This window comes from Ahaetulla prasina, chromosome 1 (genome assembly GCF_028640845.1).
Source record: "Ahaetulla prasina isolate Xishuangbanna chromosome 1, ASM2864084v1, whole genome shotgun sequence".
NCBI lineage: Eukaryota > Metazoa > Chordata > Lepidosauria > Squamata > Colubridae > Ahaetulla > Ahaetulla prasina.
This window is the reverse complement of record NC_080539.1, coordinates 171762696-171787757: the sequence shown is the minus strand read 5'-3', so window position 1 is coordinate 171787757 and position 25062 is coordinate 171762696. Positions and strand designations below refer to the sequence as shown.

Genomic DNA, 25062 nt, shown 5'->3' with positions numbered 1-25062 from the left:
GCTGGTTGGTATGGAACACTTTCCTCAATGAGCCCCTTGATATTTCTAAGGAATTTTTATCTGCTAGAAAGTTAATTTGAAACCCCACAGCTTTCTTGTTACTTGAACTGCAGTTAATGAGAGTATAAGATCAGGCAAATGATTGATCATCAAGAAATCAAAACACTGTTTTTCTTCTGTCTTTGGTAGCCTTGTGAATGAAAGATAAATTATGATTAAAAGAAAAATAAATGTATTAGCTCTGCAGACACATCTCCTTTGATACTATGTCCTTGATATGTTCTCCATCGCTAAAGGGAATGTTCATTAGTGTTGTTGAAAAACCATCGTGAACTGCCAAGACCTGAATAAAAATGATGTATTTTTAAAAAAATCTTAAGCAACAGACAGATTTTCCCTGCTGATTTTTTTCTTCTTTTTAACATTGGAAAGCCCATCAAAGAAATAAACATTTGGGATTCTGCTAGCAAGCTGATTTCAGAGTCTCCATAATTAAGTTTTCTCATTGAGAAGTCAAAAGTAGAAATTCCAGACACGTCTTTATTTTAAGATTAACCTTCTTCTCTGAGGATGTGTTAATTCCGTATGGATTTCTTTCTTCAGAATGTGTCAGCCCCTCAAAAAAACCCATTATATTCTATAAATTGAGTTTTAGAGTGTATTTTATTTTGGAAAAGTTGATCAAGCAACTTTGATGACAAAATTAGATAACCATCTGATAGAATAGAATAGAATAGAATAGAATAGAATAGAACAGAACAGAACAGAACAGAACAGAACAGAACAGAACAGAACAGAACAGAACAGAACAGAACAGAACAGAACAGAACAGAATAGAATAGAATATTTTATTGGCCAAGTGTGCTTGGACACACAAGGAATTTGTCTTGGTGCATATGCTCTCAGTGTACATAAAAGGAAAGATCATCAAGAATTCTAAGGTACAACACTTAATGATAATCATAGGGAACAAATAAGCAATCAAATCATATTATGAAACAGTTAATATAAATCGTAAGGATAAAAGCAACAAAGTTATAGTCATACAGTCATAAGTGGAAAGAGATGGGTGATGGGAACAATGAGAAGATTAATAGTAGTACAGATTTAGTAATAGTTGGGAATTATTTGTTTAGCAGAGTGATGGCGTTCGGGGAAAAACTTATTGTGTCTAGTTGTTCTGGTGTGCAGTGCTCTGTAGCGTCATTTTGAGGGTAGGAGTTGAAACAGTTTATGTCCAGGATGTGAGGGGTCTGTAAATATTTTCAGCAGCCCTCTTTTTGACTCGTGCAGTATACAGGTCCTCAATGGAAAGCAGGTTGGTAGCAATTGTTTTTTCTGCAGTTTTCTTGGGTTGCAGAAACCAGACAGTTATAGAGGTGCAGATGACAGACTCAATAATTCCTCTGTAGAACTGTATCAGCAGCTCCAGAAGCAACAGTTATGTCGGGGAACACATCTCAGACATAAAATGCATATCTTCCTGAGCAAGAAGGGCATGTTCTGTCCATGTATACAGTCAGATTCTGCCCAATCCCACCCTTTCAACTGAAGAAATGTTTAATCCTTTCAGATGAAAGAGAAAAGTTGAGTAATGGGGCCAGTAAAAAAGAGAAAACTAACTCTGTTCTTTTAAGCCCCTGATTAAAGGTTGGAATCTACATGAAGCCGAAATAGTCCAGGAAAGCCAGAGAAGAATTTTTGTTTCAGAAACCTATTTACCTATTTTAAATAAACAAGTCTAGCCAGAAAATGGTATAAGAATTTTGATTTAATTTTTTTTAATATGTGGTATTAGTTAAGCCTTCTAATTTCTTACATTTGTTTCTCTATATAAATATGTAATTCTGTGCAACCCCAGTCATATATTTCTACTTTGTTGTTCTGTCCCCTCCCGGCCTCAGCCACGCGAGCTGGCTAAACTCGGTAATTGAGTTCACGGCTGATATCAGTCCTGGCAGGGAATCTGCACTGCCTGCCAAAGTCTCCCTTTTATCTTGGGGTTGCCAGGCAACCAGGAAGTCAGCAGTCCAGGCTGAATGTTCAGCTCAATTCCCAAGAGTCAAAGAGTTCAGCTCATTTCTCCATGAATCAAATAGTTCAGTTCAATTTTTGCTCATCACGGAGCAGAAGAGCAGCTGGGGCTGCTTTTATACTCTGTGGGGTGTGGCTCCGTGACTCAGCACTTCCTAGGCCTGCCCCACCCCTGCTTCTGTTGTTCCCGCCTCTCCTGCCTACGAAACCTAGGGTCCAGCCAGGCCTGATTGCCATCAGCCGGGTCTGGAGGCATGGCCTGGGGTGGGAAGAGTCAGGGGACGGAGGCCTCGTTATCTCTTCCACCTGGCCTGCCTCTGGCTCCTGGAGCTGAGCCAGGGAAGCCGGTGCTCCAGAGGTAAGTCCTGATGGCCCTTCTCCCTCACTTTCCGAGTCACTTTCTGGCAGGGGGCCCGGCTCGGGGGGCACAGACACAACACTCATGCTGTGTATTAAATTAGTTTCATCTTATCATCTTCATCATAGCATATGTTTTTGTAAAATTCTTAAAGATAAGTGGGGTTTCATGTGCCACGTTAAAGTTTGATTTTGATTAGGGTACCTGTTGTGAGAGTGATCTGTATCCCAAAGGAGGGCTGTGAAACACCTAGTCTCCCACCTTTATGCTATATAAACTCTGTGTGTCCCCCCATCATTTTTCCATTTTAATAGTCTATCTCTCACAGATACACCAGGTGAGGGGTTTCCGAGAAGATAGGTAGTGAGAGCAGGAACTACCAAGCTGTTACAGCAAAGTATGAATAAGGTCAGATTCTGAAGATGCAAAGTGCTTCTGGGAGAAAAGCTTGAGTCCTCTAGCCTTCCATCCTATACACAGATTCATGCTGCTATATATTTTTAAGAGCTATTTATTGACTTCTTCACATTAATAATCTGTTTTTCCTCCATTCTAGATCTTATAAATGGGTCTATCATTTTATCTTCATGGCATCACTGAGTCACTAAAATGAGAAATAGTGACTTGCTTATAACCATTTAGTAAACATTAAGTCAAGTGTCTCTTTAATCCAAACTTGTGCTATGGTCATTACATTCCCCCACACGATCATGTTGTGATTATCTCAACATAAACTCAAACTTAATCTGTGTTTCTAAATACGTTTTTAGAAAGCATTGTCCTATCTTTCCCACCCTTTTTCAAGACACTTGTAGTTGAAATGATTCCTAGCTTTAGAAAACGTTCCCTCCTTTTTTGCATTCCATTCCATGGAATATTTATTCTGAGAAGGAGCTGTGATATGTAATGAATAAACGGTAGCTTAGTCTAAGAAAAGCAGAAAATATTCCTGCAAAGATCCTGGTGTCTTGTTTACCACAGTTTTCATTCACTAAAAAATAGGGAATGGATTTGAATATTGTAGATTCTCTGACCATTCTTGACTAGACAGTTTATGAGCCATCAAAATGTAGGACAAAACAAGAATCCAATAATAAATTCTTGTCCTCCACGAACAAGAGCCTCTTAAGCAAGGTGTTTGTTCTTGACTGATTTCTATATGAATTCATAGCATGCCATAAGTTCTGTTGTTTCCCAACTCTGCTAACCTATAAACTGGTCTGGTCCCCAGATTTCACATTGGTTCATCAAAATGGCATGAAGACAAACTTATTTTATTGCATGAAGCCCAACTGATACCTAGTTTAATAGTTAATAACGATAGGCAATGAGATTCCCTTCTAATGTTTTGATGTGAGAACTCCTGTGTGGCCAGTTGTAAATTATTGTAGAACTAAGGTATTTGTAAGGCATTCGATTCTTTACCCATAGATTCAGACAAGACTAAAGAGATCCAGGATTGCATTTTATGCAGATATGAAATTTATTGCACGGTGTTCAGCTGCCTCAAACTTGCCTTATTGAATTGTTACAAACATTGAACAAGACCAAGAAGACAAAGAATTTAAACATAATAAAAACAGAAGTGTCCCTGCATAATATCTTGGTATGTTTCAGAAATTCAGGATTATCCTGAACATTGAGAAATTAAGTACACAAATTTGACCTATGCCACTTTTTGATCCTTGAAAATTACTGGGTTACCAACATTTCTAATAAAAGTGAACTGAATGGATTATACATTCTCCACTAACAAAAAATATTGTATTAATTTTTTTTGCATTGCTTCATTGTGTGTGTGTATATATACATATACATACATATACATACACACAGACACACATATATATGGCAATCCTGCATCATTTTGTGCTAGCAATTCAATTTTTATCATACATTTCCTTATAAAGCATTTCTTAAGCTGTCTACATAGATGCCTATAGCCCTTGGTTGTCTTAATCTCAGCAATGCAATTGTTTGAAATCACTTTCTTCCTCTATGAAGGGTTTGTGCCTTGGGATTACTTCTTGAAACTTGTTTGAATAATTTATGCTTGATGTATTTAATCATATTACTACCGGTAGTATTTAATACTGAAAATATAGTGTGTTTTGTTTCAGGCTGCTGTTAAGGAAACGCTGAGTGAAGATGAATGTCCATCTGATGTTGATTTGAATGATCCATATTTTGCTGAGGAACTTGGGAGACAAGGTTAGATGTCAGTTTTGCTATCCTATATTGTTAAAGATGATACAGTACATGTCAAATGCTTTATCCAAGACATTCTGACAAAAGCAGTCGCTGCTCCTTTGGCAGCTTTGTGCTTGTTTTATGTATTTTTAAAAAATCATTTTTTGTTATTTAAAAGTAGGAATAAGAGCAGAAAAACTTCTGAACCATTTTTGAATAATGCGGAAATAACAGGATTTTCTAATTTTGTCTGTTGCTACTGTTGCTATTGGTTCATTTGAAATTGCTGGAGAGGGATGGAATTAGTAAATCATATCAAATCAGGGTAGAAAAAAAATTGTAAGTGAAATGTGATTATATACCAAAAATGCTTTATTGTACGGTGATAGGGCAAATTCAACACATAACTGCAAACGACGCTCAAGCTCTGTGGGTGAAACTGTTAATAGAATTTATTAGGTGTAGCCAGCAGGGTTCCTTAATTTTCAGAGATGGTGCCCTTGCATTTTATACTCTGGAAGCTGCTTTGACTGGCTCCTGATTTCAAAAGTAATTTGCCTTCTCAGGAAATTGCTTCTATATAAAATAACGCCAAGACAAGTACATTACAGAAATTGTGCAGCACTCTAAATTGTGCTTTTCATGTTTTTAATTATTGAAAGCTACCCATTAAGCAGTGTAGGTAGATTTTTATGTTTGCTTGTTTGTTTGCTTATTTGTAGCCCCAAATGCACGTGTCAGCGTTCCAGAAAACCCCAACTCCAATTAAAACCTCTGAGGCAAGCATCTTCTCAAAGTTCCATTTATTGGAGTAGGTAGACTGACACACCTGGGAAAACCCGAATCTGAGAGTTCGGGGTTTTCCCTCAGTAAATTAAAATCCCCAAATCCATCCCCTTCACCCATCAGCCCATCACATTGTCCGATCACCATCCGTCCCATCTCAAGATATCACTCCAGCCACTCCTTCTCCAGATGCAAAACTGTCATGACCTTGACCAAAAAAAAGAATGCTATTTTGTCTAACTACATTCCCTCTACTAAATCCCCCCTCCTACTTTCCCACATACAAGAAGGTGGCAGCGTGGAAGCTTCCGTTGTTAATGTGGCTTCCAAAGCTGACAGCACAACGGTTAGGATACAGCCGTATCAGAAGAGGAATAGAGTGTGTGCATGCATGTGTGCGTGTCTATGTATCAACAACAGAAATCTTGAAATAGGTACTATTCAATTAAACTAATCTAAAAGTGAAATGCCTAGTGGAACAACACTAATTTGGCTGGTTTTAGAAACATCTTTAGAGTAGTTGCTTTCCATACCTGCAAAGAAATAATCTTCCGTGAAATTGAGGCCATCATTGAGAAGGTCTCTCTTCTGGCCCACATCTGGTGAAAGAGAGGTACCTGCAACAGAGCCTTTTTAAATGACCAAACTAGACGGGGCAGATTTATTGATTTTTGAAGCTGTTGTTTGATGTATACAGGTGTATACATGGTGTATACTTCAAAGGGCTTTAAAGGTGATAATTGGTATCTTGAATTGAGACTATGGGCAACCAATGATTTCAGAACAAATAGGCTTATAAAACAGAGCTTACCAAAATTAAAGAGGAATGAAAGGCATCACATTGTTTTGTATAGTTAATATATTCAACTTTCTAGCAAAAAAAAAAAAAGCCATCTGCAAGATGATGAATGTATTATTTTTTAGCCTTGGAAACCAAGTCTCTATATATTGGTAGACACACAGCATTGCGGTTTGCTTTTCTCAAAAGTTTTTCATATAGCTTTGATACAGGAACAAGCATCTTGAATGAATTACTTACAGATATTTCCTATGTGCTTGCCAAGGGAGAAAGAAAGAAAAAAACAGCTTTTACATAATGTTTACTGCACTTGATGTTACATTTGCTTATTTTACTTCCTGAAACATGGTTTGAGATTTTTTTTTCTTATGTCTAGCGTGGATCCCCCTTCTCTCTTTTTCCTTTTTCTCTTTTCAAAAGACTTTGCACCATTGTGAGATCTATATTTGTATCCCCTAAGAATATCAGAATTTTTTTAAAAAAAATGCTATTGGGGTAAATGTTACCATTTAAAGTACTTCAGGCCACCTTTTATAGCAGGAGTCCTTTGTTTTGAAGAAAATAATCTCCGACTAAACCTTTTCCCCACGAAGATGATTCGTGTCTTATTTTCCACAGATAAATTCTATTGTGTTTTTAAAGACTGATATTTCAGAAAATTTTCTATTATCTCTATTACAGACCATTATTTATGTGTATTTTAATACCTGACGTTTATTTCTGCTTAGGTTTGAATAAAACATTAAAGAAAGGAGAAGTTGTTGAAGAAGATGAAGATGAAGAAAAGCAGAAGGTAGGAATCACTTTAAAGAATACTAATGTTAGATATAGGAATGAATACTTTTAATAATACTTGTGCTGTCTGGGGTAAACAGAACCTGCCTTTTGTTCATAAGATACCAATACCTCAAATATGAAAACAAACAAGTGCATCATTAAGGCTGAAAATAGATGTGAGGCTACACTCTTTGAGACACACAATCACTTTCAGGAATTAACCAAAATGTCCCCCCACCCTTTTTTTTTTTTTAATGGCAGTTACATTCTTGTCCCAGTTTAGGAACGTATCTCATGTGGGTCTTTCCAGTAGTAAAAAGACTGGTACAAATGTTGGCTGTAGCAGCACTAAAGGATTAGCTGTTTTTTTCCCTTTTTGTTGAAACCTTACTTCTGGCGAATGCCACTGATGAGGAGACCTGAGCAAGCAAGCCTGAAAAATTCCAGTGTCCAAATATAATATGCTTTCATTTTCACTGTTGCTGTTTTGATCCATCAGAAAAGAAAAGATCAAATGAAAATGGATGTTTGGGAAGGGGAACTGCTTAAAATTTCTTCAGAGAGAAATAGGGGAGCCTTCTCTCTTTCTTGTTGTCCCAATTCATGTCTAAACAGTAAGAGAGAGGAGCAGATGTTGTATTGTAGGAAATCAGGATGACCCCCCCATAGATTAAAATGACTATGAATGAAAATTAGTGGCTGGGAAAACCTAATAGAAAAATAGAATTTATTTCTTATTCCTTAAAAAAAGACATGAGATGGAAGTTTCACTGGGAGAATGGATGTCACTTTGTGAAATGATTCTCTTGTATTAGCCAGATTTGTTAACAATAAATCATAGGATGACTTTCTCAGAAAGTCAGCTTTCTTTCTTCTCGTTTCTGAAATGTCTATACTTGCAAGATGTTCCAAGGGTTTGCCGTGTAGTCTGAATCAGTTTAAAAATCACCAGCATCGGTGTGAAAGGCAATGGAAAATGTTTCCTCAGGGACATTCCACCTCATGTCATGATATTGCATACGTTTGGAACAATACGGGGCTGCTTTGAAATGTCTGTTATTTGTGATCATGTTTAAGCAATTGCCAGATGTTGCCTGCCATGTTAAGGTACTGGTGAAGTCTGAATAGAGCTTGATTTCTAGTGATTTGAGGAAAAACTCTATATTGTATTTCTGCACCACTGTGGAAGTAGTTCGCAGTTGTATTTTTCCAGAGTGTTTTTTCCCCCAGTAACGTTTGCAGTGTTTTGTGGTGCCTCCAATTTAAACAATGATAAAACCTTGATTAGTTGTTTAGGATGAGCCAGGATTTGCTCTTTGTGTGCAGTTAGATTATAGTAGTGAGACATCCATTTTTGTCTTTTTTTAATGCTTCAAAATGGTGATTGTCTGAAACTGGAACATTTTGACTTGGAAATACTTTGAATATATAATATTTTGAACATATCTAATAAGCACAATATTATATATTCAAAGTATTTCCAAGTCAAAATGTTTCAGTTTCAGACAATCAACATTTTGAAGCATTAAAAAAAAGACAAAAAGACTTTGAATATATAATATTTTGAACATATTTAATAAGCACAATAAGGGACACGGTGGCTTTGTGGCTAAGATGTTGAGCTTGTTGATTGAAAGGTCAGCAGTTCAGCGGTTCGAATCCCTAGTGCTGCCATGTAACGGGGTGAGCTCCCGTTACTTGTCCCAGCTTCTGCCAATCTAGCAGTTCGAAAGTACGTAAAAAATGCAAGTAGAAAAATAGAGACCACCTTTGGTGGGAAGGTAACAGCATTCTGTGCGCTTTTGGCGTTTAGTCATGCCGGCCATATGACCATGGAGACGTCTTCGAACAGCACTGGCTCTTCGGCTTTGAAACAGAGATGAGCACCGCCCCCTAGAGTCGGGAACGACTAGCACATATGTATGAGGGGAACCTTTACTTTTACCTTTTTAATAAGCACAATTAGAGCTACCATGTGTAAATGCAAATGCTTAATTTGTAGATATATAGATATGCCAAAAAGTATGCTAAAAAGATTAGCTGCTTGTTTTAAAAGCATAACAAATAAATTACAGAGATTAGAATTCTTAATCTAGTCTTATTGCAGCGTGGGTGATGCTATTAATTGCTTTTTCTTTCCCTTTTATAATAAAGCGCTCCTATCCTTGCTAATAAAAATGTTTTGTAAATAGATCAGCTATTATGATTGTCCCAGTCTCGCATTAGCACTTCAGTCTTTGACTAAGAGATATAGAAACATCTGGAATCTGTATTACTTGAAGTGGGATACAAATGGCCTTTCTGTTCTGATTGTAATAGGCTGAAATGGCTTTGTTGTTGATGATGGATGATGAGGAGGAGCAAAGGTGTCACTTCAATTATGACAAGATTGTAGAACAGCAGAACCTGAGCAAAAGGAAAAAGAAGCTGCTAATGAAGAAGGAGGAACTGGTGACAGATGACTTCCAGGTAACACAACGGGCTTCCCTTTTCTGAAATGTAGTAAACACACGAATCATTTTGAATTAATATACACTAATAACCACATGGCTATTAACATGAAAATATATTTTACTATTATCATTCCCATTATTTTGATAAATTGCCCCATATCACTTAAGCCCCAAGTAATCTTTTACTCCTGAAATCTTATTTGGGCATAATAGGAATGAATGGTACCTATTCTTCCTTTGCCCTTTTCTTTTCATGAATAGGTAGAATGTAGGTAAATGGAATAGAAAGAGGCTAATGATAATGATGATATATCTCACCCTTTTTATAGTCATGGTAGTGAACATACCTCATACTCCTTCTTTCTATTTTCACCACCACCATCTTGTGTACTGGACCCAAAGTCACCCAACTGGCTTCCATGCCTAGGGGAAGCCTAGAACTCACAAGTCTCTAGGCCTCTACCCTAAACTAAGTGGTTTCTTTGCCGCTACATTAAACTGGCTCTCTACAACAGCATATAAACCATTGATTTAACTTTTGCAGTTCATGTGAAAGGTGGTTCAGTAACAGGCCTAGTTAAAGGAACTCCTTCACTTTTAATCGGCAACACACAGGTTTGTAATTATGAAGAACAAATCCAAGTTTGATATTTTTCTCCACTTTTATTCTTGTTCTCATCCACTTTCATTCTGTCAATCTAAATATATATAGCCACAGAAATATTTACATGCAATATAATGCCTATATCCCTTTTCCTGTAATTTTTCTCTCTGATGATACCTTATTTCCATAGTACCAATCTTTCTCATTCAGAAAAGAATTCCCTCGTATTTTCTATCTGAAAATGTATTCTTGAAAAATACTTTCATTATGCATTTGTGGTTGTCTCACATAAGTAGTTTCCAAGAATATTTCACAGACAATAAATCTGTTGGCTCTGTGGTTCAGGTCTCCACACTGTTTCCATCTTAGCAAAAGGAATGTGTCTTTATAAAAACAAAATAGAAATTGAAGCATATATCACAATTCTTTTGCATAAGAATTCTATTGCTAGTGTACACTAGTATTTTAGGAAGGTGCAGTTGTGAATAATTCTGCTGGTATGCAAGAAAGAGGAATAGGGGTCGTATATAGAATGAATTCTAAAGTTTATAGAACATGGCTTCTCTGACCATTTCAGATCAGCTCTTGGTCTATGAAATACAGGAATACAGATTGATTAGAAAAGTTGCTCTTCATATGTTTTCAGGAGAGCATCATGGGCTTGGTTTCTATATTGTTCTTATATAAGAAGAGTCATAAGAAATAGTCGTAAGTCATGACAGACATAAGTTGAGGCATCCACATGACCAGACTTTAATGATTGTTTTTACAGTGGTCATTAAGTGAATCATGTGGTCATAAGTATGAGACCATTCTTCCAAATAGGTTTTTTTTGCCAGAAACAGGTAAAAAAAAAATATAACAAACTGCAGGCATGTAACTATGGGACACTGCAACCAGTCGTAAATGTGAGGTGATTGCCAAGGGCTAAAATCCAGTCATGTGACTGCAGGGGATGAATGGTATTTTCATGTAGGGTAAGACATGCTCCAACATATTTAGCATATTGTGAAAGATACGATCTCTTGGCAGATTCTTGGTCTGTGTATTTAACATTCGTGAGAACTACTCCCTCAGTCTGTCCTCTTAAGCAACATCTATCTTCCATGATATAGTTACAATTTTCTTATTTTTCCTTTGGCAAGTAAAATTTCCTTTATTGCTGTTCGCAGGTAAATGTTGATGATGCCAGATTTCAAGCCATGTATACGTCCCATTTGTATAATTTGGATCCTTCCGATCCAAACTTTAAGAAAACAAAAGCAGTGCAAAAGATTTTAGAGGAGAAAGCTCGCCGAAGGCATCAAGGGTCAACTGAATCGAAAGGAGAACAGGACAATGTGGCAGAGAAGAAACCTGTTGCCAAAACATCTCTAGATCCTGCATTGTCGATGCTAGTCAAATCCATCAAGAATAAAACAGAGCAGTTTCAAGCAAGGAAGAAACAGAAAGTTAAGTAAGTTGACTGAAGAGTTTGAAGATGAAGTGGAATTTCAAAGAAGACACAATTTATTTTAGGTTAAAAAAGCCCCACTGGATCCGTGAACCTTTCTTCACCTTTTCTTCCAGTTCAAGTTCAATGCTTATAAAAATCTTGCCAGAGGAATTGCAAATGAAGCTATCCTAAAAGCAAATGGAACTTATTTCAGTTATATTAAAAAATGAGATTGTTTTCTTTTCATAGCATGTTGTGGGATTGGTTCTTAAACATTTTTAAATGAAGAAAATATTTTGGATATTTGTAATCACATTAATAAAATGGATTAAATAGAAAGCATGTGACTGTTATTACTGTGACTAGCATTGAATAATTACACAGTGCTTAAAGTTGTACGGTACTTTTTTATTTTACATTCAATTCTCAAAAAATTCAAAGATTTATTGAAGTTTGTCATGGTTCTTTTAAATGTTACATTAATTCAAACATAAAAATTGAAATTAAGAATCTGACAAGCTATTTACATTATCAAATTGCTGTACAATTCAGTGTTCTGGCTAATCATTAATATACAGATTATTCCTTCAAAATATGTTCTTCTGTAATTTTACAGGATGTGGTAAACGGCTGACAGTGCAAACAAGAATCAATATTCTCGCAGATTTAGATAATTCAGTATTTCCTTTCTGAGAATTGCTAGATGCATATATCTGCACTTGAAGACTTGAATGTCTTAACTGATTGTTCCAAAAGGACTGAATTTATGAAACAAGCTTGATTGCCAAGCAAAATAGTACAAGCAACGCCATCCTCTATTTTCAAAATAAATAGAGACCGGCTGCTATATTCAAGTCTTTGTGGAACAGGTTGCTCTATGTACCGGTTGAAGTATTCTCTCTCTCCCTCTCATGCCAGAAGACACAATTCAGGAGTGCTCTTGCAATGAGGGCATTTTAGAGCAGCTAAACAAAACTAGGATTATCTAGGAAGTTTTTGCATGTGACATTTGATCCATTTGATCCAGAGAAGGATTGAACATCTTATCATTTGGAACTGAGCTCAGTATGATAATCCATATGCCTTTAGCTGTCATACCGAACTTAAACCAAACTTTAGGCACACCTACCTTTCATTTGAATTGCAGCACAGGGAGGTGGAATGCTGACCTCTTCTTTGCCCAACTCAATTGAAGCTGAATGTTTTCTATTTATATGGCATATATTGATTTTAACTTTACTGAATTCCTATATGTAGCCTCAGAAGAGAGAGGAACAAGACAAATGGCTATAATACAATTTGGCTTGAAATATGTGCTTGAATCACACCTTTGACAGCACTGACCGCTTGGAGATTTTCATTCTAAAAGCATTGGCTTAAGGAAACTCCTAGGGAAGATTTAATCATTTGGATCTGACATATGAGCATGCTGGAGGAACCACAGGTATTTGGACTTGTCCAGCCCAGGACTTACTTGGAACATTTTCATGGCAGAGTTTCTACCGTCTTCATTTGAGGAAATGCATAAAACACACATGGTTTACAATCTGTCTGCCATAAAAATAGTTTGCTTCCCCAAGAGCATTTGAAGTTATTGTTCGGAGCCCTGCTTTCTCACACTATTGATTTCCGCCCTGTCCTTCTCTATTAAAGACAACCAACAGTCAACAATGTTAAAAGAACAACTATAACAATGCAAGTTGTCAAAAGCCCGAGAAAAGTAATCTACAGAAGTAATATGTTGACTTAAAGTAATCATTGCCAGTGTGAAGGTCTGCCCAGCTAGGGCCACAAATCTTTGTCTTGAAAACCTATTCCAAATTTTAGGTGCTACTAGATAAGTTGGATGGGTGGTGGGAAAGCTGGAAGCTGAAGTCATATATTCAAAGAATGCTCAGTTTAGGGGAGGCATGCCTAGAGTTTAAGGGTAACTCCAGACCAATCACTGTTCTTGCAATCTTTTATTTTTAATCTAGTCTTCAGTTGAACAGTTGTTAGAGGGATGATGATATTTTGAATTTATGGGTACTTTTGCAAAAATGGCTGTCACTGACTATTAACAAATAGATGCTAGGGACACATAGCCAATTAGATTAAAGATCTAAATAGCATGTTTGAATCTCTTGATGAGTCACTGGTTTTAAAGAACATTTCAGCTGTATCACACAGTTTTTGCATAATGCTTCCCACTATTTCAATGGGCCTTTGTCCCCTTTTGGGGTTGTTGGGTATACTCCCAAACAAAGCACTAAGTTGCAACCAGAAATCATTTTCAAGAACCTTTTGGAGTCAATCTGAGACCTAGAGGCAGTCTTGGAAATATAATGCTCAAAATTGAAATAGATATATATCTAGAGGCTGACTGGCTGTTTTGTTATATCACAGCTTTCTAGTTCTTTCATTAAAATGATTGTTTTAATACTAAAAAAACCTGGTGGTGCCAAGAAATATCTCCACAGACACATGGGAACCAATCGATGTCACATGAATCTAATGTTTTATAAAGTCAGTGGATTTACATTGCTTTCTAATTGGTTGAGTGTTTATTTAAAAATGCTGTAAGGACTAGAAGCATCAAGAGCTTTATACTAATTAAAGTAGTTTATAAATGATCTGTGTTCTTGAATCTTTGCCTCCTAGTCTACGTTTGAGAAATGGTTTGGATGAAGCTGGACAAAAACATTTCTGTCTGGAATCCCGACTATTACCACCACTAAATTTATTATAGAGCTTATAGGTTCTTCTGACCTAGGGCTTTTTACACTTGCAGGTAACATACAGGTAATATTTTTTTGGATGCCATCCTGAAAAACTAGAAGACATATTAAGAATTTCTGGTCTAACATAGCAATAGCACTTAGACTTATATACCACTTTACAGTGCTTTACAATCCTCTCTAAGCAGTTTACAGCATCAGCATATTGACCCCAACAATTTGGGTCTTCATTTTACTCACCTCGGAAGGATGGAAGGCTGAATCAACCTTGAGCCTGGTGAGATTTGAACTGCCGGCGGTCAGCAGAAGTAACCTGCAGTCCTGAACTCTAACCACTGCGCCACCGTGGCTCAAGCCTTATTCAAGATCATAATGAGCCGATTTGGTGAAATATGAATGAGCAATAAACTGTAATTTAAGCCTGGGCATTTTATGGCCCATGGGCCATATCTTTCTCCCGCCTGTAGCATTGGCAGCAGAATGACAGCCCTCCACAGTAGTCCCAGTTTCTTATACAAACCCATGAGAAAATTAATTGGCCAACCCAGTTGTAAGTTATTTCACTCATAATGTCATGAATGGAATTTGCACACTCATTCCCCTTGAGGCATTAGAATAGTATCTGGAGGGTGCGTGCAGAAAGTGTTCTTATTTAAGCAACAAATATTTCTACTTATTAAATTTGGAAAGAAAATAATCATATCTCAACCCACAGTTTGCTTCAATTGCTTTTTCGTTTTCCTTGCCCAGAGTACAAGTATAGTTGAAATCAAGCAGGATGCAGAAGATAAATGACAGTTGTCCAAATTGTCCTTTTTTCCCCATTGTATATAGTTAACCTGTCCCTCTGCTATTAGAGAACCAATAATGTGATAATGGCTTTAGGATTTCTGTGATAGGTTCAATACATTGGTTATTGTTTCATTTTGCTGAAAGGAAAACCCTTTGTGAAAGTTTTTGGCACTAAGTTCTACTACTCACTTTAAAAATGATAGCATGTATTAAATAATAGAATTGGAACAGAAATGCATTGCAAATATAAGCAATCCCAGCTCAGACTCATGTTTGCTCTCATGTTTAGTCTGGCATACATTAGTTTATTCCAATAGAAATTTGGCTTTAAAAAAAGAAAGGTAGCACACTGAATTTTTTTTTTGTTTTTGTTTTTGTTTTGTTTACATTTATACCCCGCCCTTCTCCGAAGACTCAGGGCGGCTTACAATGTATAAGGCAATAGTCTCATTCTATTTGTATATTTTTTACAAAGTCAACTTATTGCCCCCCCAACAATCTGGGTCCTCATTTTACCTACCTTATAAAGGGTGGAAGGCTGAGTCAACCTTGGGCCGGGCTCGAACCTGCAGTAATTGCAGGCTTTGTGTTCTAATAACAGGCTTCTCTATTGCCTGAGCTATCCCGGCCCATTATACTAATTATACTAATTATACTAATTAAAGTAGTTTATAAATGATCTGTGTTCTTGAATCTTTGCCTCCTAGTCCACGTTTGAGAAATGGTTTGGATGAAGCTTGACAAAAACATTTCTGTCTGGAATCCTGATTATTACCACCACTAAATTTATTATAGAGCTTATAGCTTCTTCTGACCTAGGGCTTTTTACACTTGCAGGTAACATACAGGTAATATTTTTTTGGATGCCATCCTGAAAAACTAGAAGACATATTAAGAATTTCTGGTCTAACATAGCAATAGCACTTAGACTTATATACCACTTTACAGTTCTTTACAGTCCTCTCTAAGCAGTTTACAGCATCAGCATATTGACCCCAACAATTTGGGTCTTCATTTTACCCACCTCGGAAGGATGGAAGGCTGAATCAACCTTGAGCCTGGTGAGATTTGAACTGCTGGCGGTCAGCAGAAGTAACCTGCAGTCCTGAACTCTAACCACTGCGCCACCGTGGCTCAAGCCTTATTCAAGATCATAATGAGCCGATTTGGTGAAATATGAATGAGCAATAAACTGTAATTTAAGCCTGGGCATTTTATGGCCCATGGGCCATATCTTTCTTCAGCCTGTAGCATTGGCAACAGAATGACAGCCCTCCACAGTAGTCCCAGTTTCTTATACGAACCCATGAGAAAATTAATTGGCCAACCCAGTTGTAAGTTATTTCACTCATAATGTCATGAATGGAATTTGCACACTCATTCCCCTTGAGGCATTAGAATAGTATCCGGAGGATGTGTGCAGAAAGTGTTCTTATTTAAGCAACAAATATTTCTACTTATTAAATTTGGAAAGAAAATAATCATATCTCAAATCACAGTTTGCTTCAATTGCTTTTTCGTTTTCCTTGCCCAGAGTACAAGTATAGTTGAAATCAAGCAGGATGCAGAAGATAAATTACAGTTGTCCAAATTGTCCTTTTTTCCCCATTGTATATAGTTAACCTGTCCCTCTGCTATTAGAGAACCAATAATGTGATAATGGCTTTAGGATTTCTGTGATAAGTTCAATACATTGGTTATTGTTTCATTTTGCTGAAAGGAAAACCCTTTGTGAAAGTTTTTGGCACTAAGTTCTACTACTCACTTTAAAAATGATAGCATGTATTAAATAATAGAATTGGAACAGAAATGCATTGCAAATATAAGCAATCCCAGCTCAGACTCATGTTTGCTCTCATGTTTAGTCTGGCATACATTAGTTTATTCCAATAGAAATTTGGCTTTAAAAAAAGAAAGGTAGCACACTGAATGATGTCTAGGGAGAGACATTTGACTGAATCGTGAAAAATGATTACCTTTCTCTTGCACTTTCAGAGGCTGAATGTCTCACCTTAGTCTTTACAAAATATTGCAGGGTTACATATCTTTTCTCCACTGCTGCATGGAAATGCTTTTCACATTCTTTTTTTAAAAAGAGAATTCACTTAGTTTATTATCGTGTTTACATGAATAGCTATACATGTTAAGCAGTATTGTGCTAGATCACATTGTTGATACAAATATTTACAGACCCCTCACACCCTGGACATAAACTGTTTCAACTCCTACCCTCAGAACGACGCTATAGAGCACTGCACACCAGAACAACTAGACACAAGAACAATTTTTTCCCCAAACGTCATCACTCTGCTAAACATAATTCCCTTAACACTGTCAAACTAGTTACTAAGTCTACATTACTATTACTATTACTATTAGTCTTCTCATCATTCTTATCACCCATCTCCTCCCACTTATGACTGCATGTCTGTAACTTTGTTGCTTGTATCCTTACAATTTATATTGAGATTGTTTCCTGATTGCTTATTTGTACCCTATTACTATCATTAAGTGATGTATCTTTTTATTCTTGATGAATGTATTTTATTCTCCTTATGTACACTGCTAGCATATGCACTAAAGACAAATTCCTTGTGTGTCCAATAAAGAATTCTATTTTATTCAATCACTTCTAACAACATCATCACTACATGTATTTGCATTGCATATTAAAAGATTCCTTAGAAGATTACCTCTTCTAAGGAAATGTCAATAACTAATGGTCTTTGGTGATTTATCTCCAGGAAGCACTGAAACTGGGACAACTCAGAAGCTCATGACTATCATGCCAACCACAGATTTGTCCCAAATTACTGAGGCCATGATTGAAGCTGGAGGTCATACGTTAGACCTTGTCTCGGGGCAGTTGCAATGTGCTTTGAAGGTAGAGGACCTCAACTTGAGTCCTTTGAAATGGTCAGGTCATTCTGTATCTCTTGACTCCTGGCTATATAAACAACCCTTTCCAGGTCTTGTCCCAGTGTCTAGGGGCTGTAAAAGTTGGCATGTAGCAAGACTGAATGACTGTTAATGTTTTGCTTGTCCAATCTGGGAATCTTCCACTTTTAGCCGTGAGCAGGGGGCCATTGCTTCACTCAGGATTGGAGTCTAATCAAGGCATCTTTCTGGTCTCTCACTAGTCATTCATACTTTGGTTAGCTCACAGTTGGACTACTGCATTTTGTTCTGCATAGGTGCCCTTGAAGACCATTTGGAAGTGTCAGCTGATCCAGAACGCAGCACAAGCAGTGACGGGCAAGCCTCACTTTATCCATGTAATAACAACCTTTGTATTTATTCATTGTTGTTTTATTTGGCTGTGAACCGCCCTGAGTCCTTCGGGAGAAGGGCAGTATAAAAATCTAATTAAATAAATAAATAAATAAATAAATAAATAAATAAATAAATAAATGTGAGCTGCACTAATTGCCAGTTAGCTTCTGGGCATAATCTAACAAATTGGTTGTTACCTATAAATCCTTACATGGCATAGGATCCACTTATCTGGAGTACCATCTACTTCCCATAATGTCTGCCTATCCTATGTGTTCTAATAGGATTGGCTTGCTCAGGTCCCCTTAATCAAACGACATCACCTCATGGAACCTAGAAGGCAAACCATCTATGTTGGGGCACTTCTAGAGATTTACGTAGTTCCCACCTTGCCCATCTTTAAAGTACTCTTTAAAAACCTGCCATTTCAGACAAATAGTTGTCCAATCTCTTCTTAAAAACCTCCAGTGTTGGAGCACTACACCCTTGGGTTAGATGGGTGGAAAGGCACACACATTGTGAGGAATATGGAAAGAGGATTTGTGCTTCCTGTTTCTATTACTGTGGTGGTTTTCTCCTGTATTGTTTTAATTCTGTAAAATAGCCCCCTATGTGCTTATTTACTCAGCTATTCATCTACTTCATTGGACTGACAGCTTCAGATCCCCAATCATCACTGAGGCATTCATTCATTCAAGATTTTGACATCTTTATACTGGCCTTAGACCGACTAATCATTTCAATTGAAATTTCCTTCCAATAAAGGATGATTCCCCAATAGTCCTTTAAAGGAGGGTTCAGAGAACCAGAGAATGGCAAATCTTGCTTGTCCCCAAGAAAAGCAGAGTAATGATGAGGTGAAAAGGAACATTATGCTATTTTCAGCTTGTCTTTCATGTTTGGAAGCTGTCCTGTTTTTTAAACCCTCTCACAGAATCTTGTTTATAACCCAGTACTTCAAAGCCTCATTAGTCTTGCTTTAGCTGAATTGTGCTATCAAGTTAACCAATATTTGGCAAATAGAAGCAACATTTCGTTTAGCAGGAATGTTGTGCTTCTGTTTTCCTGTTGCTGCAGCCGTAAAGCAGATTGTTTTCTAAATTGAGGAAAGAGAGAAAGATAGCTAACCAATATTAAAAACTCAGTGAAAAGTAACTGTGAAAATGTGCATGCTTATGCATTTCAAATGTGATTTAGCATCCAGTCGTTTCCTTTCATATTTGGCAGCCATAATAATGATTACTAAATATGTAAATCAGATGCTTACAGATGTTATGTTAAGGTTGGAACCACAAGAAGTTTTGATTTATTTAGTAATAATATAAAGAAAAAGATCAGACAAGCAGAGATAAATAACCCCACATGCTTTTTATTTCTGCCCTCCAGAATTAAATGTATTATTTCCAATCAACTGCGACAGTTGGTTTTTATTCCCTTTCATATTCCCACAGCCTCCAAAAACAACATGACTAAGCTACACTGACACATAGTTCAAATAAATAATGGTACTGAAGAATGAAATGTAAAACATAAAGTGCTAAAAACGTTACAGGCCTTGCAACCTGCCTTTTCTGCTTAAAAATTTTATTTGAGATGACTAAAATGGTGTTGTATGTTGATGTTAAATGTTCACACTTCATTTTTAAGTGTACAGTAAACACTGAATGCTAAGTATATAAATGATAGCAATCATGGCAACCAGCTGTAGCCCCAGCAATGATATTGAAAGAACTTGATAATTTTTCAAATTGAAGATTTGAAAACTTAGTTTATACTTTGGTTTCTGCTAGCTCGTTTAGCATTGGTGTCCCCTATGGGAAGAGGGAGGCCAAACGTTGCTTGCATAATAATCCATTGCAGTCAATATTCGCTCCTGCATACAGCATTTACAAGTGTAGGAATCTTGTTCACCTGAAAATGGACTATGGACTATGCACACCATTAAAGATGGACGTTAGAGATCCCTTTCATTGCTGTGGATTCCCAAACTGAACAAGATCTCAAATCAAAAGGAAGCCAAAATATGCTGTAGCAACTTCATTCATCCATTCAGATGGCTGTTTAGCCACTGAAAATTTGGATGTTAGAAGTGTAGGTCAGCCCCATGTCTCACTGTATAATATATGTGAAGAGTTGCGCCCCTTTCTAGACCGGGATGCCTTATGCACGGTCACTCACGCCCTCGTGACGTCTCGTCTGGATTACTGCAATGCTCTCTACATGGGGCTCCCCTTGAGGGGCATCCGGAGGCTTCAGTTAGTCCAGAGCGCGGCTGCGCGGGTGATAGAGGGAGCCCCTCGTGGCTCCCGCGTGACACCTATCCTGCGCAGACTGCACTGGCTACCTGTGGCCTTCCGGGTGCGCTTCAAGGTTTTGGTGACAATCTTTAAAGCGCTCCATGGCATAGGGCCGGGCTATTTACGGGACCGCCTACTGCTACCGAATACCTCTCACCGACCCGTGCGCTCTCACAGAGAGGGACTCCTCAGGGTGCCGTCAGCTAGGCAGTGCCGTCTGGCGACACCCAGGGGAAGGGCCTTCTCTGTGGGGGCTCCCGCCCTCTGGAACGAACTCCCTCCAGGACTTCGTCAACTTCCGGACCTCCGAACCTTCCGTCGCGAGCTTAAAACACACTTATTCATCTGCGCGGGACTGGATTAGATTTTAAATTTACTGGTTTTAAATGGGTTTTTATTATTTATACTGTTTTTAACAATTCGGCTATGGAATAAGTTTTTTACGTGTCATTTTAGTTTGTATTTATATGTATTTTTAATTGCCTGTGAACCGCCCTGAGTCCCTAGGGAGATAGGGCGGTATATAAATGTGAAAAATAAATAAATAAATAAAGAGATAATCCCAGGAAATGTTATGTTAAAAAAACAAATTAAAAAAAAAAATCATCACTTGCATTTACTACTTCACAATTTGCGGTTATAAACAACTGTTGCTACTTGTACGGCATTGTGTTATATATACTGATGCTAATAGCATTTAATGATCAAAAAGTAGATTGGGGGATTTTATCCCTAATTTAGGGTACGAGAGGAAAGAAGGAAAGAAGTTGAAGGAGGACAGCTTTGTTCAATTTGACTTGACATTTGGCTACAATTGGGACCTACTTTTATAGGTAGTCCTCGACTTACAAGTATTCATTAGTGACCATTCGAAGTTACAACAGCACTGAAAAAAAGCAACGTATCATTTTTCACACTTAACAGTGTTGCAACATCCCCATGGTCATATGATTAAAATTTGGACACTTGACAACTGGCATATATTTATGACGGTTGCAGTGTCCCGGGGTCATGTGATCACCTTTTGCGACCTTCTGACGAACAAAGTCAATAGAGAAATCAGATTCACTTAACAACCGCTTAATTGATTCACTTAACAACTGTGGCAAGAAAGGTAAAAAAATGGGATAGAACTCACTTAACAACTGCCTTGCTTAGCAATGGAAATTTTGGGCTCAATTGTAGTTGTAAGTCGAGAGCTGCCTGTAATTCAAAGGGCGTCAAAATGAAAATGCGTGAAAGAAACTGAGCATGAAAGGGAACAATGGCTTTTGCATATTTGCTTAGGGGCACATTTCCTACATACATAGAAAATAAGGCTGAAAGAACCACCAGAGAGAGTTCGGCTGAAGAGGTTGTAAAAAAATGCTTTTAAAAGGAAAAAAAAAAAGGCTCTGATGATCACACGGCTCAGCTGGGCATGGGCTGGGGGAGCCAGGGATTTTTGCTACTGGTTCTCCGAACCACCCAGTACCATCGCTATCGGATCGAATCGGGAGCATTTGACCCCTGTTCTACACTCAACTTCCATAAACCTTTTCATTTGCCAGAGTGAGTTGGACTTTGTGTCATCAAGTTGCTTAATGTTTGGCTACTTTGAATGAGGAATATTAACAGAAGTTCTTGCTTCATTTTGTCTACTGTATTAGCAATAAAAATATCATCCAGGAGCTTTGATTGTTGTGAACAGAAATAGCAGCATGAAAGCCGAGCATTACATGCTAAGCTGTTCGTGGTTAGAAGTTGAGGCATACAGCTGCTTTTGCTAAGGTTAGTGGACAAAAATAGAGAATTCCAGCCTTGGCCTTTATAATCTTTTGGGGTTTGGCTCTCATAAAGCTAAAATTGAGAAAACAGAATAAAGAAAGCCACATATGACTCAGAAACTCACTGCCATGCCACTGAAAAGAATAGCGAGCCGGTGTTAAAAAACCAAGATTAAAAAAGAATGCTCTTTTGACTGATCCAGAGAAATCTGGCTGTAGCATTTTGGTCATGTCAAGAAGGTGATTAGCTGAAGAAAGCATTTTATGCTGGCAGAATATCAGGAAAAAGGCCCTTTCATGCAGTAGACCATGAACAACTACAAACAGACCTGCCCTCCAGGTTTTTTCAAGTCACTGGAAAGGTTCACTTTTGACTTTTGGCAACAAGTAGAAGCCTCCTTTCCCCGTCTCCTAACTCACAGTTGCTGCTTTTGTGTTTTCCTCTTGTGATTTTGTACTTCTGGTCAGCTCCATTCCAGGTGAGCTTTCTCCTTTAAAATTGTGCAAACAGGCAAAACTAAATATATGTGCTATATTACAATTGTTCAAAGCTTATGGCTGGCCCAGTAAAAGGCAGCCACACATACTATCCCAAAGGTGCTTTTTCAAAAGGCAACTGGACTTTGTTTTTCACCTAAGTCATTTACAAAGATATTGAAGAGTACTGGGCCTAAGATGGAACCTTGTGGTATGCCACTTCTTACTTCCCTCCATGTAGATGTAGTATTATTAAGGACTATTTGTTGAGTATAGTTTGTCAGCCAGTTACAAATCCATCTGATGGTGATGCTATCTATCCCACTTTTTTGTATCTTACCAAGAAGTAGGTTGTGGTCTACTTTGTCAAATGCCTTGCTGAAGTCTATTATGTCCACAGTATTTCGCTGGTCTACTAATTTAATCACTATGTTGAAAAATGAAATAAGATTGGTTTAGCATGATCTGTTTTAAACAAATAGACTTCTAGTCAGGGGTGGGTTCTAAATTTTTTTACTACCGGTTCTGTGGGCATGGCTTATTTTGTGGGCGTGGCTTGATGGTCATGTGACAGTGGGTATAGCTTGATGGTCATATGACTGGGTAGGCATGGCCAACTCAATGTCTCTCATGTCAAGGGATACCTCGCCTGGCCCCTCCCCTCCCAGCCATTCCTTGTCACACCCAGCCTCAACGTATCTATAGTTCTGCAAAAATGTTGTTCACCTTTTTTCAATTTTATTATCTACATACTATAGACCAGGGGTTTCCAAACTTGGCCGCTTTAAGACTTATGGACTTCAACTCCCAGAATTCCTCAGCCAACTTTGCTGTCTTAAAGTCTTAAAGTGGCCAAGCTTAGAGACCTCTGCTATAGATGCACTTTCATGGACCACTGAAAGGAGGAAATGGCTCACATGCTTTGTCCAAGAGTGTGATAGGCAACAGGCTTTTAAAGGGCTGCTAGAAATGGGGTGGGGGGGAGTATTTTCCAAAGCATCAGAGACAAAACAAGAAGCAATGGGTGGAAACTCAACAAAGAGAGAAGCAACCTAAAACTAAGGACAAACTTCCTGACAGTGTGAACCTATATAGGTTTCAGTCATAATTTCACATATAAAATAGCCATTCATGTAATACAACCTGCATATTGTTCAAAACAATCATTAGTATTATGGCTGATGTTTGACAGCAAGCCTAAAATCCCCATTCCCTCCCCATTCCAGGGGAAGGTTACTTCAAAATCCCCATTTCCTCCCCACCCCACTAATCTGTTCTGGGAAGGAATCAAACTCCTCTTCATTTCCCAAATAAAATATCCCAGATAATTAAGGAATAATCAAGCTGCTAGCAAGGAACCTGTCTGGAATTCCACATTCCTGCCAGCTGCATAAAGGAAACTTTGTAAGCAGAAAACAGCGTGCTTAGAGATCATAGAAAGTGGAAGCTGGAAGTTCAGCTCCATTTACAAGCAGGCAGAAAATTCATTCAAGACAGGATACTTCACAATGGAAATCGCCCAAACCTTTTTAGAAACACAAAGCCCATGTTGCACAAACCCCAAAACTTCAAAAACATTGAACCATATAAGAATTCTTCCTCTTATCCAATTTGTTGTTCAGCTGACCGAGAAAGGAGCTTCTAGCCCCTCTGTCAATTTAAAACGACAGCGTTCCCCCCCACTTCTTCTTTGCCAAGCGATCTCCTGGCTGAGAAGCGAGCCAATCAGTTGGGAGGCTTCTTGGCTTCTCAATTTAAAAGGATGGTGTCTTGTTTTTTTTTTCTCTTCTTCAACAAGTGAGTCTTGATTTTTTCCTTCTAGCTGATCAGCTGGGAGTTGGGAGGCAGCAATAGATTGGGGGCGGGGCCAGGCAAAAATTTTACTACCGGTTCTCCGAACCACTCAAAATGTTTACTACTGGTTCTTGCGAACTGGGGAGAACCAGTAGCAACCCACTACTGCTTCTAGTTATTACTTTACTTGTTTCTAGATGTTGGCAGATCTGGTTTTTTAAATTATCTTTTCCAATATTTTCCCAGGTATTAATGTTAGGCTGATTGGTCTATAGTTTCCTGGGTCTGTTTTTTCCCCTTTTTTGAAGATGGGAACATCAGTTCTTTTCCAGTCCTCTGGTAGTTCCCTGGTGCTCCAGGATTTTTGAAAGACGTGGTACAGTGGTTCTGAGATGACATCTGACAGCTCCTTTAGAACTCTGGGATGTAATCCATCAGGTCCTGTATTCATCAAGATCAGACAGGTGTTCTCTTACCATTTTTTTTGCTTATTTTAACTTTTATTTTTTA

At 37.9% G+C, this 25062-nt stretch overlaps 1 protein-coding gene across 2 annotated transcripts in view; it reads left to right on the top strand.

Annotated features, from left to right (window-relative positions):
* Positions 1-11775, top strand: part of ESF1 (ESF1 nucleolar pre-rRNA processing protein homolog) — a 34735-nt gene extending 22960 nt beyond the window's left edge. For both annotated transcript variants that reach the window (XM_058181775.1, XM_058181785.1), the window contains exons 11-14: positions 4513-4603; positions 6896-6960; positions 9264-9413; positions 11174-11775. In XM_058181775.1, coding sequence (XP_058037758.1) covers positions 4513-4603; positions 6896-6960; positions 9264-9413; positions 11174-11461 — 594 coding nt within the window. In that variant the 3' untranslated portion in view covers positions 11462-11775. The remainder of the gene's footprint in view (positions 1-4512; positions 4604-6895; positions 6961-9263; positions 9414-11173) is intronic.
* The last annotated feature ends 13287 nt before the right edge of the window (positions 11776-25062 follow it).